A 16,723-nucleotide genomic window follows, 5' to 3' on the forward strand; every position below is an offset into this window, starting at 1 on the left:
GGCCCTTGTCTGCCCCGTGCTGGATGGGGGGGGACACCCGCCCCCCCCCCCCCCCCGCCGTGTGCGTCCCCCCGCCACGTGTTTCTGGGGCCATTTCTGCCTGTCCTGCATAGCGGGGGGCCATGGGGACACACGTGTCACGAGCTGGGGGGGTCTCGGCAGCCACGCACCCACGTGTCACGAGCACGAGGTTCTCAGCAGGCGTAGAGTCGTGTGTCACGAGCGTGGGGGGTCTCAGCAGCTGCGCACCCGTGTGTCATGAGGGTGGGATGTCTCGGGAGCCGTGCACCCACGTCACGAGTGTCGGGTGGTCTCGGCCGCCGTGCACCCACGTGTCACGAGTGTGGAGCAGTCTCAGCAGCCATGCACCCACGTGTCACGAGCGTGGGGGGTCTCAGCAGCCGTGTGCCCGTGTGTCACGAGCGTGGGCGGGGGTCTCAGCAGCCATGCGCCCCCATGTCACGAGCACGGGGCAGCTGGGCTCTCAGCAGCAAACGCACGTGTCATGAGCACGTGCGGCCTCAGCCCTCAGCAACCCTGTGCCAACGTGTCATGAACGTGCCAGGTCTCAGCAGCCGCGCACCCACGTGTCACGAGCGCGGGGCGGGGCGGGGGGGGGTCTCAGCAGCCCCGTGCACACGTAGCACGAGCATGCAAGGTCTCAGCCCTCCTTCCTCATCCCCCCACGGGCACGGGGCTCCGTAGCCAGCCACTGTCCCCAAGGAGCTGGCAGCCTGTCCCCACGCCGTCCCAGGGAGGCTGAACGTCCCCAACCGCGGCGCCCGTGTCCTCCCCTGCCCCTGCCACCCCCGGGGGGGCCCCACGGCCGGCAGTGACCTCTGTCCCCGGCCAAGGCTGGCTGCGGGTGCCCACGGCGTCACGTGGAGCGGGCACCAGCGGGGCCACCGGAGCCACCGGAGCCGAGCTGGGAGCAGCCGCCGCGCTGGACAGAGGGATGGACGGACGGACGGACAGGTGGGCAGGGGGAGGGCTGGGTGCTCAGGGTGCCACCGGGACCTTCACCCTGGACATCCTTGCGGTGGGTGCTCTGGGTGTTGGGGACACCCACGTCCCACTGCCAGAGGGCACGCATGTCCCCGTCCCGCCTGGGCAGATGTCCCTGTCCCCATGTCCCCATCCCAGTTCCCAGTGTCCCAGTCCCAGGTGACCCAGGTGTCCCAGTCCCCATTCCCATAGGTCCCAGTCCCAAGTGTCCCTGTTCCCAGTGTCCCATATGTTCCACTTCCAGGTGTCCCTGTTCCCAGTATCCCTGTTTCAGGTGATGCTGGTGTCCCAGTCCCAGATGTCCCAATCCCAGATGTCCCAGTCCCTTATGTCTCTGTTTCCATGTCCCTATCCCAAGTGACCCAGCTGGCCCAGTCCCAGGTTTCCCATTCCCATAGGTCGCGGTCCCAGGTCTCCCAGTCCCAGGTGTCCCTATCCCAGCTGTCCCAGTCCCACCCATCCCAGCTGTCCCAGTCCCAGGTGTCCCAAGTGTCCCAGTCCCAGATGTCCCACCCCCACCCAAACCACCCCTCCGTGCTGGGTCCCACGGAGGGGGGCAGGGACCCACAGCAGCCACCTTCGTGCCCGCAGGGGTGGGTGCAGAGTGGGTGCAGGTTTGGGGGGGGTGGTGGGTGCAGGTTTGGGTGCAAGGTGGATGCAGGATGAGTCCAGGGTGGGTGCAAGATGGGTGCAGGTTTGGGAGGGTGGTGGGTGCATGGTTGGTGCAGGTTTGGGGGGGGGGGGGCAGTAGGTGCATGGGGCAGGGTTGGGTGCAGGATGAGTCCAGGGTGGGTGCATGGTTGGTGCAGGTTTGGCGGGGGGCAGGGGGGAGCAGGTTTGGGTGCAGGGCTGGGTGCAGGGCAGGTTGCCCCCCGCCCCCTGCCCGCTCCCCGCAGCACCAGCACGTGGCTGGGAGCCCCCCTGGAGCAGTTGCCCACCCCGGCGCTGACCCTGGACCAGGCGACGATGCGGCGCAACGCCGAGCGCATGCGGGAGCGCTGCCGGGCCCTCGGCCTCCGCCTGCGCCCCCACGTCAAAACCCACAAGACGCTGTGAGTGTTCCCCCCCCCAGCATCCCCCCAAGCACCCCGTCACCTTCTCCATCAGCATCCTCCCCCGCATCCTCCCCAGTATCCCCCCAGCACCCCATCGCTTTCCCCATCAGCATCCCCCCCAACATCCTCCTGAGTACCCCCCCAATATCTTCCCCAGTATCCCCCCAGTATCCCCCCAAGCACCCCGTCACCTTCCCCATCAGCATCCCCCCCAATATCTTCCCCAGTATCCCCCCAGCATCCCCCCAAGCACCCCGTCACCTTCCCCATCAGCATCCCCCACCCTCCTCCCCATTATCCCATCACCCCCCCCAGCACCCCCATCCTCCCCCCCCCACCCAGCACCCCCTTTCACCCCCGCCCCCCCCTCCCCTTCCCCAGAGAAGGTGCCGAGCTGGCGACGGGCGGCACCCGCCGGGGCATCGTGGTCTCCACCTTGGCCGAAGCTCGGTTCTTCGCGGCGGGGGGCTTCGATGACATCCTCTACGCCTACCCGCTGGCGGGGGGGCGGCTGGCGGAGTGTGCGGCCCTGGCCCAGCGCCTCCAAACCTTCCAGCTCCTCCTGGACAGCCCCCAGGCCCTGGCCCTGCTGCAGCAGCACCCGCTGCCCGGCACCAAGCGCTGGCTCGTCTGGCTCAAGCTGGACTGCGGGAACGGCAGGGGTAGGTGACACACACCACCCCCCCACCCCAAAAGTAGCCCCCTAAATCCTGCCAACGCCTGGGGTGCTGCAGGATGGGGGGGGGGGGGGTGCAGAGACGGGGCATCCTGTGTCTCCTCCGAGGGTGTTTTCATCCACCCGCCCCCCCAGGATGGTCACGTCCCCCCACCCACCCACCCAGCCCCACCATCTCCAGCCAGGATGGGGCGTTTGAGACCACCCCCCCACCCCCCGCCCCCCAAAAGTCATTCCTCAGGGGTGCTCCATGGGGAGGAATGCCCCATCCCTCCCCCCCCCCAAGCTCCAGCCCCACCATCTCCAGCCCCGACGGGGCATTTAAGACCCCCCCAACAGTCACTCTTCGAGGATGCTCCATGGGCAGAGGTGCCCCACAAGCCCCCCCAGCCCCCACGATGGGGTATTGAACCTCCCCCCACCCCCCCAAACCCCACCTCATCCCCCCAGGATGCTCCCATGTGTATGTGTGTCCCCCCCCCCCAAAAAAAAAAAACCCATCCCCATCATCTCACCCAACACGGAGCATCAACACCCCCCCCCCCAAGCACCCACACCCCCATGCCAAGCCGGACCCCGCTCCGTGCCGGCAGCCGGCGTGCGGCCCGCGGACCCCGCTGCCCTGGCCCTGGCCCGCGCCATCGCCGAGGGGGCACCGGAGAAGGTGACGCTGGTGGGGGTCTACGCTCACTGCGGGGACACCTACGGCTGCCGCGACGTCCTGGCCGTCCAAGCCATCGCCCGGGCCACCGCCACCGCCGTGCTCGACTTCGTCACCGTGTGAGTGTCCCGAACCCGGGGCGGGTAGGGTTAAAGGGAATTTGGTCTTTTTTGGGGAGGGGGGGGGGATCAAGCTGGCCACCGTGGGGTGTCCCCCAGCCCCTAAACCCCCGGCGGCTGGTTGTAAATGCAAATCACCCCCATAAAAGGGGGCCCTGAGCAGCCCCCCGGGGAGCCGGAGGAGGATGCTGGAGGTTCCGGTCACCTTTGATGTGGCTTTGGTGGCGGGTTGTCACCTGGGGCAAGGGGGGGTGTGGGGTGTCCCCCCCGCCATCACCCTTTTATCCCAGCGGGGTTTCACATCCCAGAGGGAATCGCTGCCGGATGGTTCTCACTGGGGGGGGGGTCAGTGGGGTCCCCAGCACCCCCATCCCCCCGGCACGGGGACGTGCACCCCCAGGCACCCATCCCGGGGGGCTCCAGTCCCACCCCAGCAACCGTGACACCGGGGGGGGGGGGGAAACTGAGGCACGCAGGGAAACCTGCTGCCCCCCCAGCTCCCCCCCCCAAACTGGGGGGCTGCTCTGCCCCCCCCCCCCGATGGACCCCACAGTCCCAGTGTCCCACCATCCCCCTTGCCACGTGGCCTCTGAATTTGGGGAGAGTGTGACACATCTGGGGTGCTCAGGCACGTGGGGGGGGGGGGTGTCCCAGTCAAATCGGGGGGGGGGGGCAGTCCTTGGCACATCTGGGGGGGTCTCTGGCACATCTGGGGGTGCTCTGCCATACCTGGAGGGGATGCTCCGGCACATCTGGGGGCTCCTGGGCACATCTGTGAGGGCTCTGACACGGGGAGGGGGGGGGTACATCTGGGGGGGTGTCCCAGGAACATCTGGGGGTGGTTTAACACATCTTAGGGGGTCTCCAGCACATCTGGAGGGGGCACTTCAGAATATCTGGGGGTTCCCAGAAACATTTGGAGGTGCCCTGGCACATCTTGGGGGGGGGGTGTCTTTAGCACATCTGAAGTATCCAGCACATCTGGATGGATCTCTGGCACATCTGGGGCTTCCCAGGCACATCTGGCATTCCCTGGCACATCCTGGGAGGTCTCCAGTACATCTGGGGGCTCCCAGAAACATCTGGCGGTGCCCTGCCACACCTTGGGGGGGGGGGTCTCCAGCATATCTAGGGCTGCTGTGGCACATCTGGGGGCTCAGAGGCACATCTGGCAGTGCTTTAACACATCTGGGGGATCTCCAGCTCATATGAGTGGATCTCCAGCACATCTGGAGATGCCTGGGCACATCTGGGTGCTGTCCCAGGTACGTTGGGAGAAGAGCCCTGGCACATCTGGGGGGGCACCCCGCCTTGAGGATTTGGGGGGCTCTCTCTTGCATCTGGAGGCTCTCTGGCACATCTGGCTGGCTCCCTAGCACATCTTGTGGTCTTCCTAGCACATCTGGGGGCTCTCTGCCACAGCTGGATGGCTCCCATGAATGTTCGGGGAGCTCCCTGGCACATCTGGGACTCCCTGGGGCATTATCACCTCTGGTCCGACTCCTGTGGCACCCATGGGTGCTGGACCCACCTCCAGTCCTGCTCCCCATGGTTCCTAGGGGTGATGAACCCATCTCTGGTCCCACTCCTGTGGCACCCACTGGTGATGGCGCCGGGTGGGGTAGGGGAGGGCAGGGAGAGGGGACACTATAGTGGGGGTCTGCTACAGGCCACCCAACCAGGGAGACCAAGAGGATGACAGGCAGGAGCAGCCTCACGTCCTCACGGGGGACCTCAACCACCCCGATATCTGTCGGAGGGGCAGCACAGCAGGGCACGAGCAATCCAGGAGGGTCCTGGAATGCACGGATGGTAACTCCCTTCTCCAAGTGATGGAGGAGCCAACGAGGAGAGGTGCCGTGCTGGACCTTGTTCTCACCAACAAGGAGGGGCTGGTGGAGAACGTCAAGCTCAAGGGCAGCCTTGGCTGCAGTGACCACGGAATGGTGGAGTTCAAGATCCTCAGGGCAGCGAGGAGGGTGCACAGCAAGCTCGCTGCCCTGGCCTTCAGGAGAGCAGCCTTGGGCCTCTTCAGGGACCTGCTTGGTAGCTACCACGGGACAAAGCCCTGGAGGGAAGAGGGGCCCAAGGCAGCTGGGTGGTGTTCAAGGGTCACCTCCTCCAAGCTCAGGAGAGATGCAGCCCAACAAAGAGGAAGGCAGGAGGCCTGCATGGGTGAACAAGGAGCTCCCGGGCAAACTCAAACCCAAAACGGAAGCCTACGGAGGGTGGAAGAAGGGCAGGGGGCCTGGGGGCAATACAGAGAAACGTCCGAGCAGCCAGGGATCAGGCGAGGAAAGCTGAAGCCCTGCTAGAATCAAATCTGGCCAGGGACGCCAAGGGCAACAAGAAAAGCTGCTGTAGGTACAGCAGGGATAAAAGGAAGACCGGGGAAAACGTGGGTCCCCTCTGGAAGGAAACGGAGACCTGGTTACGGAGAAGGCTGAGGTACTCAATGACTTTTTTGCCTCGGTCTTCACCGACACGTGCTCCAGCCGCACCACCCAAGTGGCAGAAGGCAAAGGCGGGGCTGGGAGAATGAAGAACCACCCGCTGTAGGAGAAGATCAGGTTTGAGACCATCTAAGGAACCTGAAGGTGCACAGGTCCATGGGGCCTGATGAGATGCATCCACGGGCCCTGAGGGAACTGGCGGATGAAGCTGCTGTGCAACGATCCATCGTATTCGAGGAGTCGTGGCAGTCCAGTGATGTTCCCACTGACTGGAAAAGGGGAAACATGAGAAGGGAAAAAAGAAAGAGCCGGGGAGCTCCAGGCCGGTCAGTCTCTCCTCTGTGCCTGGCAAGATCGTGGAGCAGATCCTCCTGGAAACTGTGCTCAGGCACATGGAAAACAACGAGGTGATTGGTGACAGCCAACACGGCTTCACTAAGGGCAAATCGTGCCTGACACATCTGGTGGCCTTCTGTGATGGGGTTACAGCGTTGGTGGACAAGGGAAGAGGGACTGACGTCATCTACCTGGACTTGTGCAAAGCATTTGACACTGTCCCACACAACATCCCTGTCTCTAAATTGGAGAGACATGGATCTGACAGATGGACCACTCGGTGGATGAGGAATTGGCTGGTCGGTCACACTCAAAGAGTTGTGGTCAACGGCTCGATGTCCAAGTGGAGATCAGTGACAAGTGGTGTTCCTCAGGGTCGGGATTGGGACCGGCGCTGTTTGACATCTTTGTCGGTGACATGGACAGCGGGATCGAGTGCACCCTCAGCAAGTTTGAAGATGACACAAAGCTGTGTTGTGGGTCGACACGCTGGAGGGAAGGGATGCCATCCAGAGGGACCTGGACAGGCTGGAGAGGTGGGACCGTGTGAACCACATGGAGTTCAACAAGGCCAGGGGCAAGGTCCTGCACGTGGGTCAGGGCAATCCCAAGCACAACTCCAGGCTGGGTGCAGAATGGATGGAGAGCAGCCCTGAGGAGAAGGACTTGGGGGTGTTGGGGGACGAGAAGCTCCACATGAGCCGGCAACGTGCGCTGGCAGCCCAGAAAGCCACCCGTGTCCTGGGCTGCGTGTCCAGCAGCGTGAGCAGCAGGTCGAGGGAGGGGATTCTGCCCCTCTGCTCCGCTCTGGGGAGACCCCCCTGCAGTGCTGCGTCCAGCTCGGGGGTCCCCAGCACAAGAAGGACACGGAGCTGTTGGGGCGAGTCCAGAGGAGGCCACGGAGATGCTGCGAGGGCTGGAGCACCTCTGCTCTGGAGACCTCAGGCTGAGAGAGTTGGGCTGGTTCAGCCTGGAGAAGAGAAGGCTGCGGGGAGACCTTAGAGCCCCTTCCAGTCCCTGCAGGGGCTCCAGGAAAGCTGGAGAGGGGCTGGTGCCAAGGGCAGGGAGTGCCAGGCCAAGGGGAATGGCCTGAAGCTGCAGGAGGGGAGATGGAGATGGGATGTGAGGCAGAAATCCTTCCCTGTGAGGGTGCTGAGGCCCTGGCCCAGGGTGCCCAGAGAAGCTGTGGCTGCCCCTGGCTCCCTGGCAGTGTTCAAGGCCAGGTTGGATGGGGCTTTGGGCAAGCTGGGCTAGTGGAGGGTGTCCCTGCCCATGGCAGGGGTGGCACTGGGTGGGCTGGGAGGTCCCTGCCCACCCAAACCAGGCTGGGATGTTTCTATGATTCCTGCTCCTGCTACTGTGACACCCATGGGTGATGGACCCACCTCAGGTTCCATTCCCACAGTGCCCAGGGGTGATGGACCCAGCTCCGGTCCTGCTCCCATGGCACCCAAGGATGATGGACCCACCTCTGGTCCCGCTCCCACGGTGCCTGGGGTGATGTCCTCCAGCCATGTCCTGGCCACTCAGAGGGTCCCATGTCCCGGCAGGCTGCGGCAGGCGGGCGTGCCGTGTCCCCAGGCCAGCATCGGCTCCACGCCATCCTGCAGCCACCCGGTGCCAGAGATGGCCCGGCTCACCGAGCTCCACCCGGGCAACTACCTCTTCTACGGTGAGTGAGCCAGGACCCCCCCACACCCTGCTGTTACCCCCCCAGGGTGGGATGTACCCCGACCTGGACCGGGCACCCTCTTCTCCCAGACCTTCAGCAGACCCTGCTGGGCTCCTGTCACCCGGAGGAGGTGGCCATCCGTGTCCTCACCAGGGTCATCGGCCACTACCCCCACCGCAACCAGCTCCTGGTGGACTGCGGGTGGGCCGCCCTCAGCCTCCACGGCCGGGACCAGGCGCCCACGGGCTGCGCCGCCATCGAGGGGCACCCTCAGCTCAGGTGAGCGCCGTGGGGGGGGGGACACGGACACGAGCCACGGGTGGGGACGTGACGGCGTGTCCCCGCAGGCTGGTGGGGCTGACGCAGGAGCACGGGCAGGTGGAAGCCGTCGATGGACAGCTGGATTTCGGGCGCTTCCCGTTGGGCAGCATCCTGGCTCTCATCCCCTTCCACGTGAGTACACGCCCCGTCACGCCCTGTCACGCCCCGTCACGCCCCGTCACGCCTGGCTCAGCATCCCTACCCACCGCAGGCCTGCGCCACCGCCGCCATGCACCCCGTCTACTACGTCCACGCCGGGGGGAAGGTGGTGGAGCTCTGGCACCCCGTCCGCGGCTGGTAGGGAGGAGAGCGGGGAGCTGCCGGGGTGCTGCACCCACGCCGAGACCCTGCACCCACGCCAAGACGCTGTGCCCATGCCAAGGTCTTGCACCCACGCTGGGGTGCTGCACCCACACCGAGACCCTGCACCCATGCCAGGGTGCTGCTGCACCCACATCGGGGCATTGCACCCACACCGAGACTCTGCACCTACACCGAGACCTCGCACCCAAGCCGGGGTCCTGCACCCACCCGAGCTGCTGCACCCACCCCAAGACCCTGCACCCCCTCCCCACCCCGGGGTCAATAAAGGTGCTTTTCCCATTTCCAGGCATTTTTGCCCCCGGGGCAGGGAGGGGACAGGCGGTGGGGAGGCGGCGCGGGGGGTCGAACACCGTCCCCGCCGTTCCCAGTTCGGACCAGTCCGGTCCCAACCCAGCCGGTGCCCACCGGGCGGACCGGGAGGGGGACCCGCACCGGGGGGTGCCCGAGCCGAGTCCCGCCCGAAGCGGACCCGAGCCCAGCCGAGCCGAAAGGGGCGTGGTCCCGCCACTCGCAGCCAATGGTAGAGCGCCCCGCCCTGCCCGGCCCGGGGCGAGCCGCGTTCGCCTCAGCTTCGGGGCCGCGCCCAGCCCAGCCCAGCCGAAGCGGTCCGGAGCGAGCCGAGCGAAGCCGAGCGAAGCCGGATCGGACCGAGCGGTGCCGAACCGAGGCGAAGCGGACCGAACGGAGCTGAGCGGGACCGAACCGGATCGAATCGGAGCGGTTCGGAGCAGATCGGAGTCACTCGGCTCGACTCGGCTCGGAACGAGCGGCTCCCGGGGCCGGGCCGGGGGGTCTCCGCGATGCGGCGGGGCCGGTCGGTGCTGCGGGTCCCGGGGCCACCGCTGCCGCCGCTGCTGCTGCTGCTGCTGCTCTGCCCGGTGCGGGCGGGGCGGGACCGGGTCGGGGCCGGGCGGGGATGGGGCCGGGGGCACCGGGACGGGACCGGGCTCCCCGCTGCCCCGCGGGACCCGCCGGGCCGTCCCTGCCCCGGGGTGCTCGGGGTGCTCCCCCCCCCCCCCGCAGCGCTTTTTGTTCTACTTCTTTTTGTCTAACTGCGGCTCGGCTCCTTGGCTTTCAGTTCGTTCTATTTCATTTTTTGTAACAAAAAATTATTTTATTTCCTTTTTTTTCTCCCCCACTTTATTTCACCTCGGTTCATTTCGTTTCGTTTTATTTCTTTTAATTTCTTTTAATTTCGTTTTCTTTCTTTTTAGTTCGTTTTCTTTCGTTTTCTTTCTTTTTATTTCATTTCCACGCATTTCATTTCATGCTTATTTTTATTTTCTCTTTGATTATTTACTTTTATTTGATTTTTTTTTTTTTCACTTTTATCGATTTCCCTTGATTATTCCTTGCCTTCCCTTCCCCCACCGGTCTTTCAGCCCACTCTGGTTTATATCCCCCCCCCCCACGGTGTCCCACGATCACCCACCCAGCCGGGGCTCAGCACCCCCTGCCCCCCCCCCCCCCCCCCCCATCCCGGGGTGCTCCGGGACCCCAAACTCGCCCCCGCCATGGGGTGGGGGGGGGGACACACACACAGCGGGGCTTTAGGGGGGCAGTTGGGGCCCTGGGCACCCCCTTCCACCCCCCCACCCCCCGGGGCAGAGTCGAGGGGAAACTGAGGCAGGACCCCCCCACTCGTGCCCGCAGGTGCCCGGGCAGGGCGGGGGGTGCGGGAGGACGACGGCGGCGGGGGGGTGCTGCACCCCCTGTCCCACCAGCTTCGGCGTCACCGAGCCCTGCGGCCACACCGACACCCGCTGCCAGCCCTGCACCCACAGTGAGTACCCCCCACCCACACCCCCCCCCCCAGCACCCTTCACACCCCCCCCCCCCCAGACCAGACCTTTTTGGGGTGAGCAGCGTGGTGGAGCCCTGCACCCCCTGCCCGCGACACCCGCTGCACCCAGGAGGGGTGGGGGGGGCCGTGCCTCAGTTTCCCCACGTGTGGGTCTGGGACGCTGTGAATCATGGCGGGGGGGTACGGGAAATTGGGGTGCATTGGTAGGGACACACCACATATTTGGGTTCCCCCACCCCGTGGGTGCTGGATCCCCTGCAAAGGGAAACTGAGGCAGGGGTGGGGGACTCCGGGGGTCCCCTAACCTTTGGTGGGGGGGAGGCGATCCCCACCATCCCCATAGACGAGGACCTGGAGGGGGAGCCAGTGACGGGGGGCCCCTCGCCCGCCACCCCCGAGTTCGTGCCACCGCCCGAGGCCACCGGCAAGGACATCATCCCCGTCTACTGCTCCCTCCTGGCCGCCGTGGTGGTGGGACTCCTTGCCTACGTGGCCTTCAAGTGGTACGTTTTGGGGGGGACACGCACCCCCGGACACGGGGGTGGGGTACGGGGTGGGGGTACGGCACCCTGGGTGACCCCCCCCCGCACCGCGGGCAGCTGGCACACGTGCAGGCAGAAGCAGCAGCTGGCCAAGGCGCGAGCGGGGGACTTGGGGACGTCACCGGAGGGGGAGAAGCTGCACAGTGACAGTGGGGTCTTCCTCGACACCCACAGCCTGCAGGAGCCCCACCCGCCCGGCAAGGGTGAGCACCCACCACCCAGCCGTGGGGTTTTGGGGTGGGGGGGGGGACACCCGTATCCCAGGGCGGGGTGGAGTTGTCCCCCGAATGTCATCGGGATGGGGTTGGGGAGCACCCGTGTTGATGGGTGGGTGGGGGGTGTCAGGGTGCGGCCGTACCTTGGGGAGCAGCTGGATGGGGTTGGGGTGCTCTAGGGAGCACCGAGATGGGTTGGGGTGCTATCACGGCCCAGGGAGCACCCAGATGGCTTTGGGGTGCCCCCATGGCCCTATGGAGCACCCAGATGGGGTTGGGGTGCACCTACACCCCAGGGAGCATCCAGGTGGGTTGGGGAGCATCCTGACCTTGGGGTTCACCCAGGTGGGGTTGGGGAGCACCCATGCCCCGGGGAGCACCCAGATGGAGTTGGGGTACACCCACAATCCTGATGGGGTGAGGGTGCATCTTTGCACCAGGGAGCACCCAGACGGGGTCAAGGAGCACCCGTGCCCCGGGGAGGACCCAAATAGGGAGCACCCATCCCCCAGAGAGCACCCAGATGGGGTTGGGGAGCACTCGTGCCCTGCAGAGCACCCAAAGGGGGTCAGGGAGCACCCAAATAGGTTCGGGGAGCACCCATGTGGTGTTGGGGAGCACCCATAGCCCAGGTAGCACCCACATGGGGGGTCAGGAAGCACCCAAATGGGGTCAGAGAAGCACCTGGATGGGATTGGGGAGCACCCATAGCCCAGGTAGCACCCAAATGGGGGTCAGGGAGCACCCACGTGGGGTTGGGGAGCACCCATAGCCCAGGTAGCACCCACATGGGGGGGTCAGGGAGCACCCAAATGGGGGTCAGGGAGCACCCACGTGGGGTTGGGGAGCACCCACACACCGATGAGTCTCTCCCTCTCTCCCGGGACCCGGCGACACTTTTGGCACAGAAATGCCGCCGGGCGCCGGGCGATGATTTCGGGTGCCGCCACCGACACCCCCCCACCCCATCCTCTCCCCACCCGCAGCCCCCCGTCCCGAGGGACACCCGTTGAGCGTGGTGCCGCCGCAGCGGCAGGAGGAGCTGGAGCGGCTGCTGGAGACCGGGGGTCCCGGGGGGGACTGGCGCAGCCTGGCCGCACGCCTGGGTTTCGGCCCCGACGCCATCGGCACCTTCGGCCGGGGCCGGGCACCCACCCGCACCCTGCTCAGCACCTGGGCCGGCGCCGAGGGGGCCACCCTGGAGACCCTGTGCCAGGCCCTGGCCGCCATCGGCCGGCAGGACGCGGCTCGGCGCTTGGCGGCACCGGGGGACGCCACCTCCGCCGTGTGACCCCCCCCGCCGCGGGGGCTCCCCGCTTTGCTTTCTGCTGGATCGCTGGTGTTAAAGTGGGGTTTGGGGTTTGGGGGGGTTTTTTAGGGGTGTCAGGGGTGGGATTGGGGCGGGGGGGGTTGGTGGCCCCCGGCGTGGGGGACGCGGCTGGCCCCGGGTGGGCGCATTAAATGTGTCACCAGGACGTGAGTCCTCGGGTGTCCGTGTGTCCCTGGGACGGGTGTCCGTGTGTCTCCAGTGTGTCCCCAGGATGTCTGTCCTCAGGTGTCCGTGTCCCCCCCCCCCCAAAAATGTGTGTCCCCAAGATGTGTGTCCCCGAGTGTCCCCATGTCCCCTTGGGTGTCCCCGTGTCCCCAAAGGCGTCCCCAGGATGTGTGTACTTGGGTGTCCGTGTGTCCCCAGGATATGTCCCCTTGGGTGTCTGTGTGTCCCCAGGGTGTGTGTCCTTGGGTGTCCGTGTGTCCCCTTGGGTGTCCGTGTGTCCCCAGGATGTGTCCCCTTGGGTGTCCCTGTGTCCCCTTGGGTGTCCGTGTGTCCCCAGGGTGTGTGTCCTTGGGTGTCCCTGTGTCCCCTTGGGTGTCCGTGTGTCCCCAGGGTGTGTGTCCTTGGGTGTCCATGTGTCCCCTTGGGTGTCCGTGTGTCCCCAGGGTGTGTGTCCTTGGGTGTCCCTGTGTCCCCTTGGGTGTCCGTGTGTCCCCCAAATGCGTGTCCCCAGGATGTGCCATGTCCGTGTGTCCCCAGGATGTGCCCCCCCCCCCCAGGTGTCCGTGTGTCCCCAAGCGTGTCCCACACCCGTCCCCATAAGGACGGCAGGGGGGTGGGTGGCCCTTGGGGACACACACACACACACACACACACACACACACACGACACCCCCGAAGCCCCCCAGGGCAGGCGGCACCTGAGGGAAAAGAGCCGGTTTAACCCCAAATTGCGCACGGGCACCCTGCCCCGAGCTGGGTCACCCCAAAACCCCGACCTGGCCCCCGCCACGGGGCTCATGGGGATGCCAAAAGGGTGACGGGGGGGGGGGGGGGGGGGGCCACCGAGCCCGGCCACCGCGTCCGCCCGCCACCGCCCCCCCGCCGGCCGTGCCAAACCTTTCGGTGCCGGGGCCGGTGTCGATTTTTTGTCATTTTTCTTTTTATTTTTTTTTTCTCTTTTTTTTTTTACATAAAAAGTTCCGTAAAAATTGGATAAAGTAAAATGATTTAAGCAGTAAAATCAATCTTATCAACATAGCACGAGGCCTGCCAGAAATCCGGGGGCAGCCCCGCTCCACAATATTTACATGAAAACAGATTAAACCTCGCAGAACCAAAAATAAAACCAAGGAAACAACCAAAAAAAAAAAAAAAATAACCCCAAAACTATCCTTACAAAGTGTTCCCGTGGTATCGGCACGTCTTGGGCTAAAAGCAAAAAAACAAAACAAAACAAAACAAAACAAACAACCCCAAATTATCAATATATTCACATATACGTTAAAATATAATACAGAGCTCGGTGACACGTGAGGTGCGTGCATCCAACAGCACCGCCGGGGTCGGGGAGCTGACAAAAGCCCGGCTTAACAAAACCTGGCTTTATCTCCGCGGTTGCCCCGGCAGCATAAACCGCCTCACGCCGTAGGGAACAAAGTTTATTTTCTTTCTTTTTTTTTTTTTTTTTTTTTTAAAAAAAAAAAAAAAATTAATAATAAAATAAAATAATAAATTCACAGGTTGGTGGTTTAAAACTGCGAATCCTGGCAGAACCGGGAATTCCGAAGCTCGCCTGCGTCTGGCATCCATCGGGAGGGTGGCGGTGGAGGTGGGGGGGGGTTTACTCCAGATCCGTGTCCTCTTTGGGTTTGTAGATGGCCCCGAATTTCTGCATGTATTTCTTGATGTATTCCTTCGTCTTGTGCTTCACGTTCTCGTTGCACTCCAGATCCTCCGGGTTCTTGCAGTATTTCAGCTCCTTGTTCATGACGCCGTGAGTCAGCTGCAGGGGAGATGGGGGGCCGGGAATACCCACCGTTATTCCCAATAATCCAAGTCTTGGGGATTCCCCAAGTTGGTTTGCTATTATTCACTAAATATTTGTTATTATTCCCCAAATACTCCCCAACTATTTGCTGTTATTCTCCTAATATTTGCTATTACTCCACAAATAGTCCCCAAGCTATTATTTCCCAAGCTATTATTCCCCAAATATTTGCTGTTATTCCCCAAACATTCCCCAAATATTGCTTATTATTCCCCAAATATTGCTTATTATTCCCCAAATGTTTCACATTATTCCCCAAATATTTGCTGTTATTCTCCAAATATTGCCTATTATTCCCCAAATATTCCCCAAATATTTCACATTAGTCCCCAAATAGTCCCCAAATATTTGCTGTTATTCCCTAAACATTCCCCAAATATTTCTCAAATAGTTGCTATTATTCCCCAAATATTCCCCAAGCTATTTTGCTGTTATTCCCCCAATATCTGCTATTATTCCCCAGATATTCCCCAATCTACTTTGCCATTATTCCCCAAATATTCCCCATTATTCCCCAAGCTATTTTTGCTATTATTCCCCAAACATTCCCCATATATTCCCCAAATATTCCCCAAGCTATTTTGCTATTATTCCCCAAATATTTCACGTTATTCCCCAAACATTCCCCATATATTCCCCAAATATTTGTCATTATTCCCCAAATATTCCCCAAGCTACTTTGCTATTATTCCCCAAATATTTCCTATTATTCCCCATACATTCCCCAAGTTATTTTGCAATTATTCCCCAAATATCACCTATTCCTCCCTAATTTCCCCCCGTTCTGCCCTCTCCCCTCCCCTGGTCCCACGAGAGGAGCCGACGGACGGGCGCTGCCCCCTCGCCGGTGCCGGTGCCGGTGCCGTCACCTTGCGCGCCAGGTGCTTGAAGTCCTCGGTGGTGGTGATGCGGCCCACCTTGCAGTCGGGTTTGCGATAGGGGTTCAGGCACTGCACGATGAACTGCGACATCTGCGGGACACGACATCCGCATCCGGCCCTGCCCTCGCTCACCGTCCCCGTCCCCGTCCCCGTCCCCGTCCCCCCCCCCTCACCGGACCCGACCGTCTTGCGGGGCAGCGGAGGGGGGGGGACGCCCCGGTGTCACCGAGCACCGGGGTCTCCCGCTCCGGTGGCACCTGCGCGGGACGGCGTCCCCCGGGGTCAGGTCGCCGACGTGGGACGGTGACAAACCCGGCCGGGGCGCGGGGGAATCTCACCTCCTTCCTGAACACCTCCTTGCTCTTCTTGGCGAGCTCGCTCGACGTGTCCGCTTCCGCCGTCTTGGGCTTCTTGGAAGACTGGGAAGGGGGAAATAAAAGGGGGTGAGGGGCTGCCGGGGGCGAGCAGGGCTCTCCCTGTCCCCGTCCCCATCCCTGTCCCTCATCCCTGTCCCTGTCCCTGTCCCTCATCCCTGTCCCTGTCCCCATCCCCATCCCCATCCCTGTCCCCCATCCCCGTCCCCATCCCCATCCCCATCCCTGTCCCCCATCCCCGTCCCCGTCCCCATCCCTGTCCCCATCCCCATCCCCATCCCCGTCCCCGTCCCCATCCCATCCCCGTCCCTGTCCCCGTCCCTGTCCCCATCCCTGTCCCCCATCCCTGTCCCCGTCCCCATCCCCGTCCCCGTCCCCATCCCCGTCCCTGTCCCCGTCCCTGTCCCCATCCCTGTCCCCATCCCTGTTCCCATCCCCATCCCTGTCCCTGTCCCCATCCCTGTCCCCCATCCCTGTCCCCGTCCCCATCCCTGTCCCCATCCCCGTCCCCGTCCCCATCCCCATCCCTGTCCCCGTCCCTGTCCCCATCCCCGTCCCCCATCCCTGTCCCCCATCCCCGTCCCCATCCCTGTTCCCATCCCCATCCCTGTCCCTGTCCCCATCCCTGTCCCCCATCCCTGTCCCCATCCCTGTTCCCATCCCCATCCCTGTCCCTGTCCCCATCCCTGTCCCCGTCCCCATCCCCGTCCCCGTCCCCATCCCTGTCCCCGTCCCCGTCCCCGTCCCCATCCCTGTCCCCGTCCCTGTCCCCATCCCTGTCCCCCATCCCTGTCCCCATCCCTGTCCCCATCCCTGTTCCCATCCCCATCCCCATCCCTGTCCCCCGTCCCCATCCCCATCCCTGTCCCTGTCCGTATCCCCCATCCCTGTCCCCCATCCCTGTCCGTATCCCCCATCCCTGTCCCTGTCCCCATCCCCATCCCCGTCCCCGTCCCCCAGCCG

General features: G+C 63.6%; 3 protein-coding genes across 7 annotated transcripts in view; 2 read left to right on the forward strand and 1 right to left on the reverse strand.

Annotated features, from left to right (window-relative positions):
• The first annotated feature begins 659 nt into the window (after nucleotides 1–659).
• Nucleotides 660–8,901, forward strand: LOC129203559 (D-threo-3-hydroxyaspartate dehydratase-like). 3 transcript variants are annotated; one of them, XM_054818228.1, is made up of 8 exons: nucleotides 660–975; nucleotides 1,902–2,057; nucleotides 2,631–2,722; nucleotides 3,330–3,516; nucleotides 7,856–7,977; nucleotides 8,067–8,256; nucleotides 8,325–8,430; nucleotides 8,510–8,901. In XM_054818228.1, exons 1-8 carry the CDS (start codon nucleotides 956–958, stop codon nucleotides 8,597–8,599), a joined length of 963 nt encoding a protein of 320 aa, XP_054674203.1. In that variant the 5' UTR covers nucleotides 660–955; the 3' UTR covers nucleotides 8,600–8,901. The 3 variants fall into 3 exon arrangements, with proteins under 3 accessions (XP_054674203.1, XP_054674202.1, XP_054674201.1); XM_054818227.1 differs by having other exon boundaries at nucleotides 662–975; nucleotides 2,442–2,722; XM_054818226.1 differs by having other exon boundaries at nucleotides 880–2,057; nucleotides 2,442–2,722.
• Nucleotides 8,902–9,295: 394 nt separating this feature from the next.
• On the forward strand, nucleotides 9,296–12,543 carry LOC129203560 (death domain-containing membrane protein NRADD-like). Its single transcript, XM_054818229.1, has 5 exons — nucleotides 9,296–9,500; nucleotides 10,276–10,405; nucleotides 10,770–10,929; nucleotides 11,026–11,171; nucleotides 12,170–12,543. Exons 1-5 carry the CDS (start codon nucleotides 9,423–9,425, stop codon nucleotides 12,472–12,474), a joined length of 819 nt encoding a protein of 272 aa, XP_054674204.1. The 5' UTR covers nucleotides 9,296–9,422; the 3' UTR covers nucleotides 12,475–12,543.
• Nucleotides 12,544–14,157: 1,614 nt separating this feature from the next.
• The window catches only part of SETD2 (SET domain containing 2, histone lysine methyltransferase), a 69,449-nt gene continuing 66,883 nt past the window's right edge, over nucleotides 14,158–16,723 (reverse strand). For all 3 annotated transcript variants that reach the window (XM_054818671.1, XM_054818672.1, XM_054818670.1), the window contains 3 exons: nucleotides 15,725–15,805; nucleotides 15,375–15,476; nucleotides 14,158–14,460 (listed from right to left, as the gene is read on the reverse strand). In XM_054818671.1, the coding sequence (XP_054674646.1) occupies nucleotides 14,299–14,460; nucleotides 15,375–15,476; nucleotides 15,725–15,805 (345 nt within the window). In that variant the 3' untranslated portion in view covers nucleotides 14,158–14,298. The remainder of the gene's footprint in view (nucleotides 14,461–15,374; nucleotides 15,477–15,724; nucleotides 15,806–16,723) is intronic.

The sequence above is a fragment of the Grus americana genome, chromosome 2 (genome assembly GCF_028858705.1).
Source record: "Grus americana isolate bGruAme1 chromosome 2, bGruAme1.mat, whole genome shotgun sequence".
Classification (NCBI taxonomy): domain Eukaryota; kingdom Metazoa; phylum Chordata; class Aves; order Gruiformes; family Gruidae; genus Grus; species Grus americana.

Bases quoted from the DNA above. Each gene is read 5' to 3' on its own strand.
- LOC129203560 (XM_054818229.1), top strand. From the start codon at position 9,423: ATGCGGCGGGGCCGGTCGGTGCTGCGGGTCCCGGGGCCACCGCTGCCG. The intron at 10,930-11,025 runs GTACGTTTTGGG...CACCGCGGGCAG, and splicing joins GCCTACGTGGCCTTCAAGTG to CTGGCACACGTGCAGGCAGA. The intron at 11,172-12,169 runs GTGAGCACCCAC...CCCCACCCGCAG, and splicing joins GCCCCACCCGCCCGGCAAGG to CCCCCCGTCCCGAGGGACAC.
- LOC129203559 (XM_054818226.1), top strand. From the start codon at position 1,690: ATGGGTGCAGGTTTGGGAGGGTGGTGGGTGCATGGTTGGTGCAGGTTT. The intron at 3,517-7,855 runs GTGAGTGTCCCG...ATGTCCCGGCAG, and splicing joins GTGCTCGACTTCGTCACCGT to GCTGCGGCAGGCGGGCGTGC. The intron at 7,978-8,066 runs GTGAGTGAGCCA...CTCTTCTCCCAG, and splicing joins GGGCAACTACCTCTTCTACG to ACCTTCAGCAGACCCTGCTG.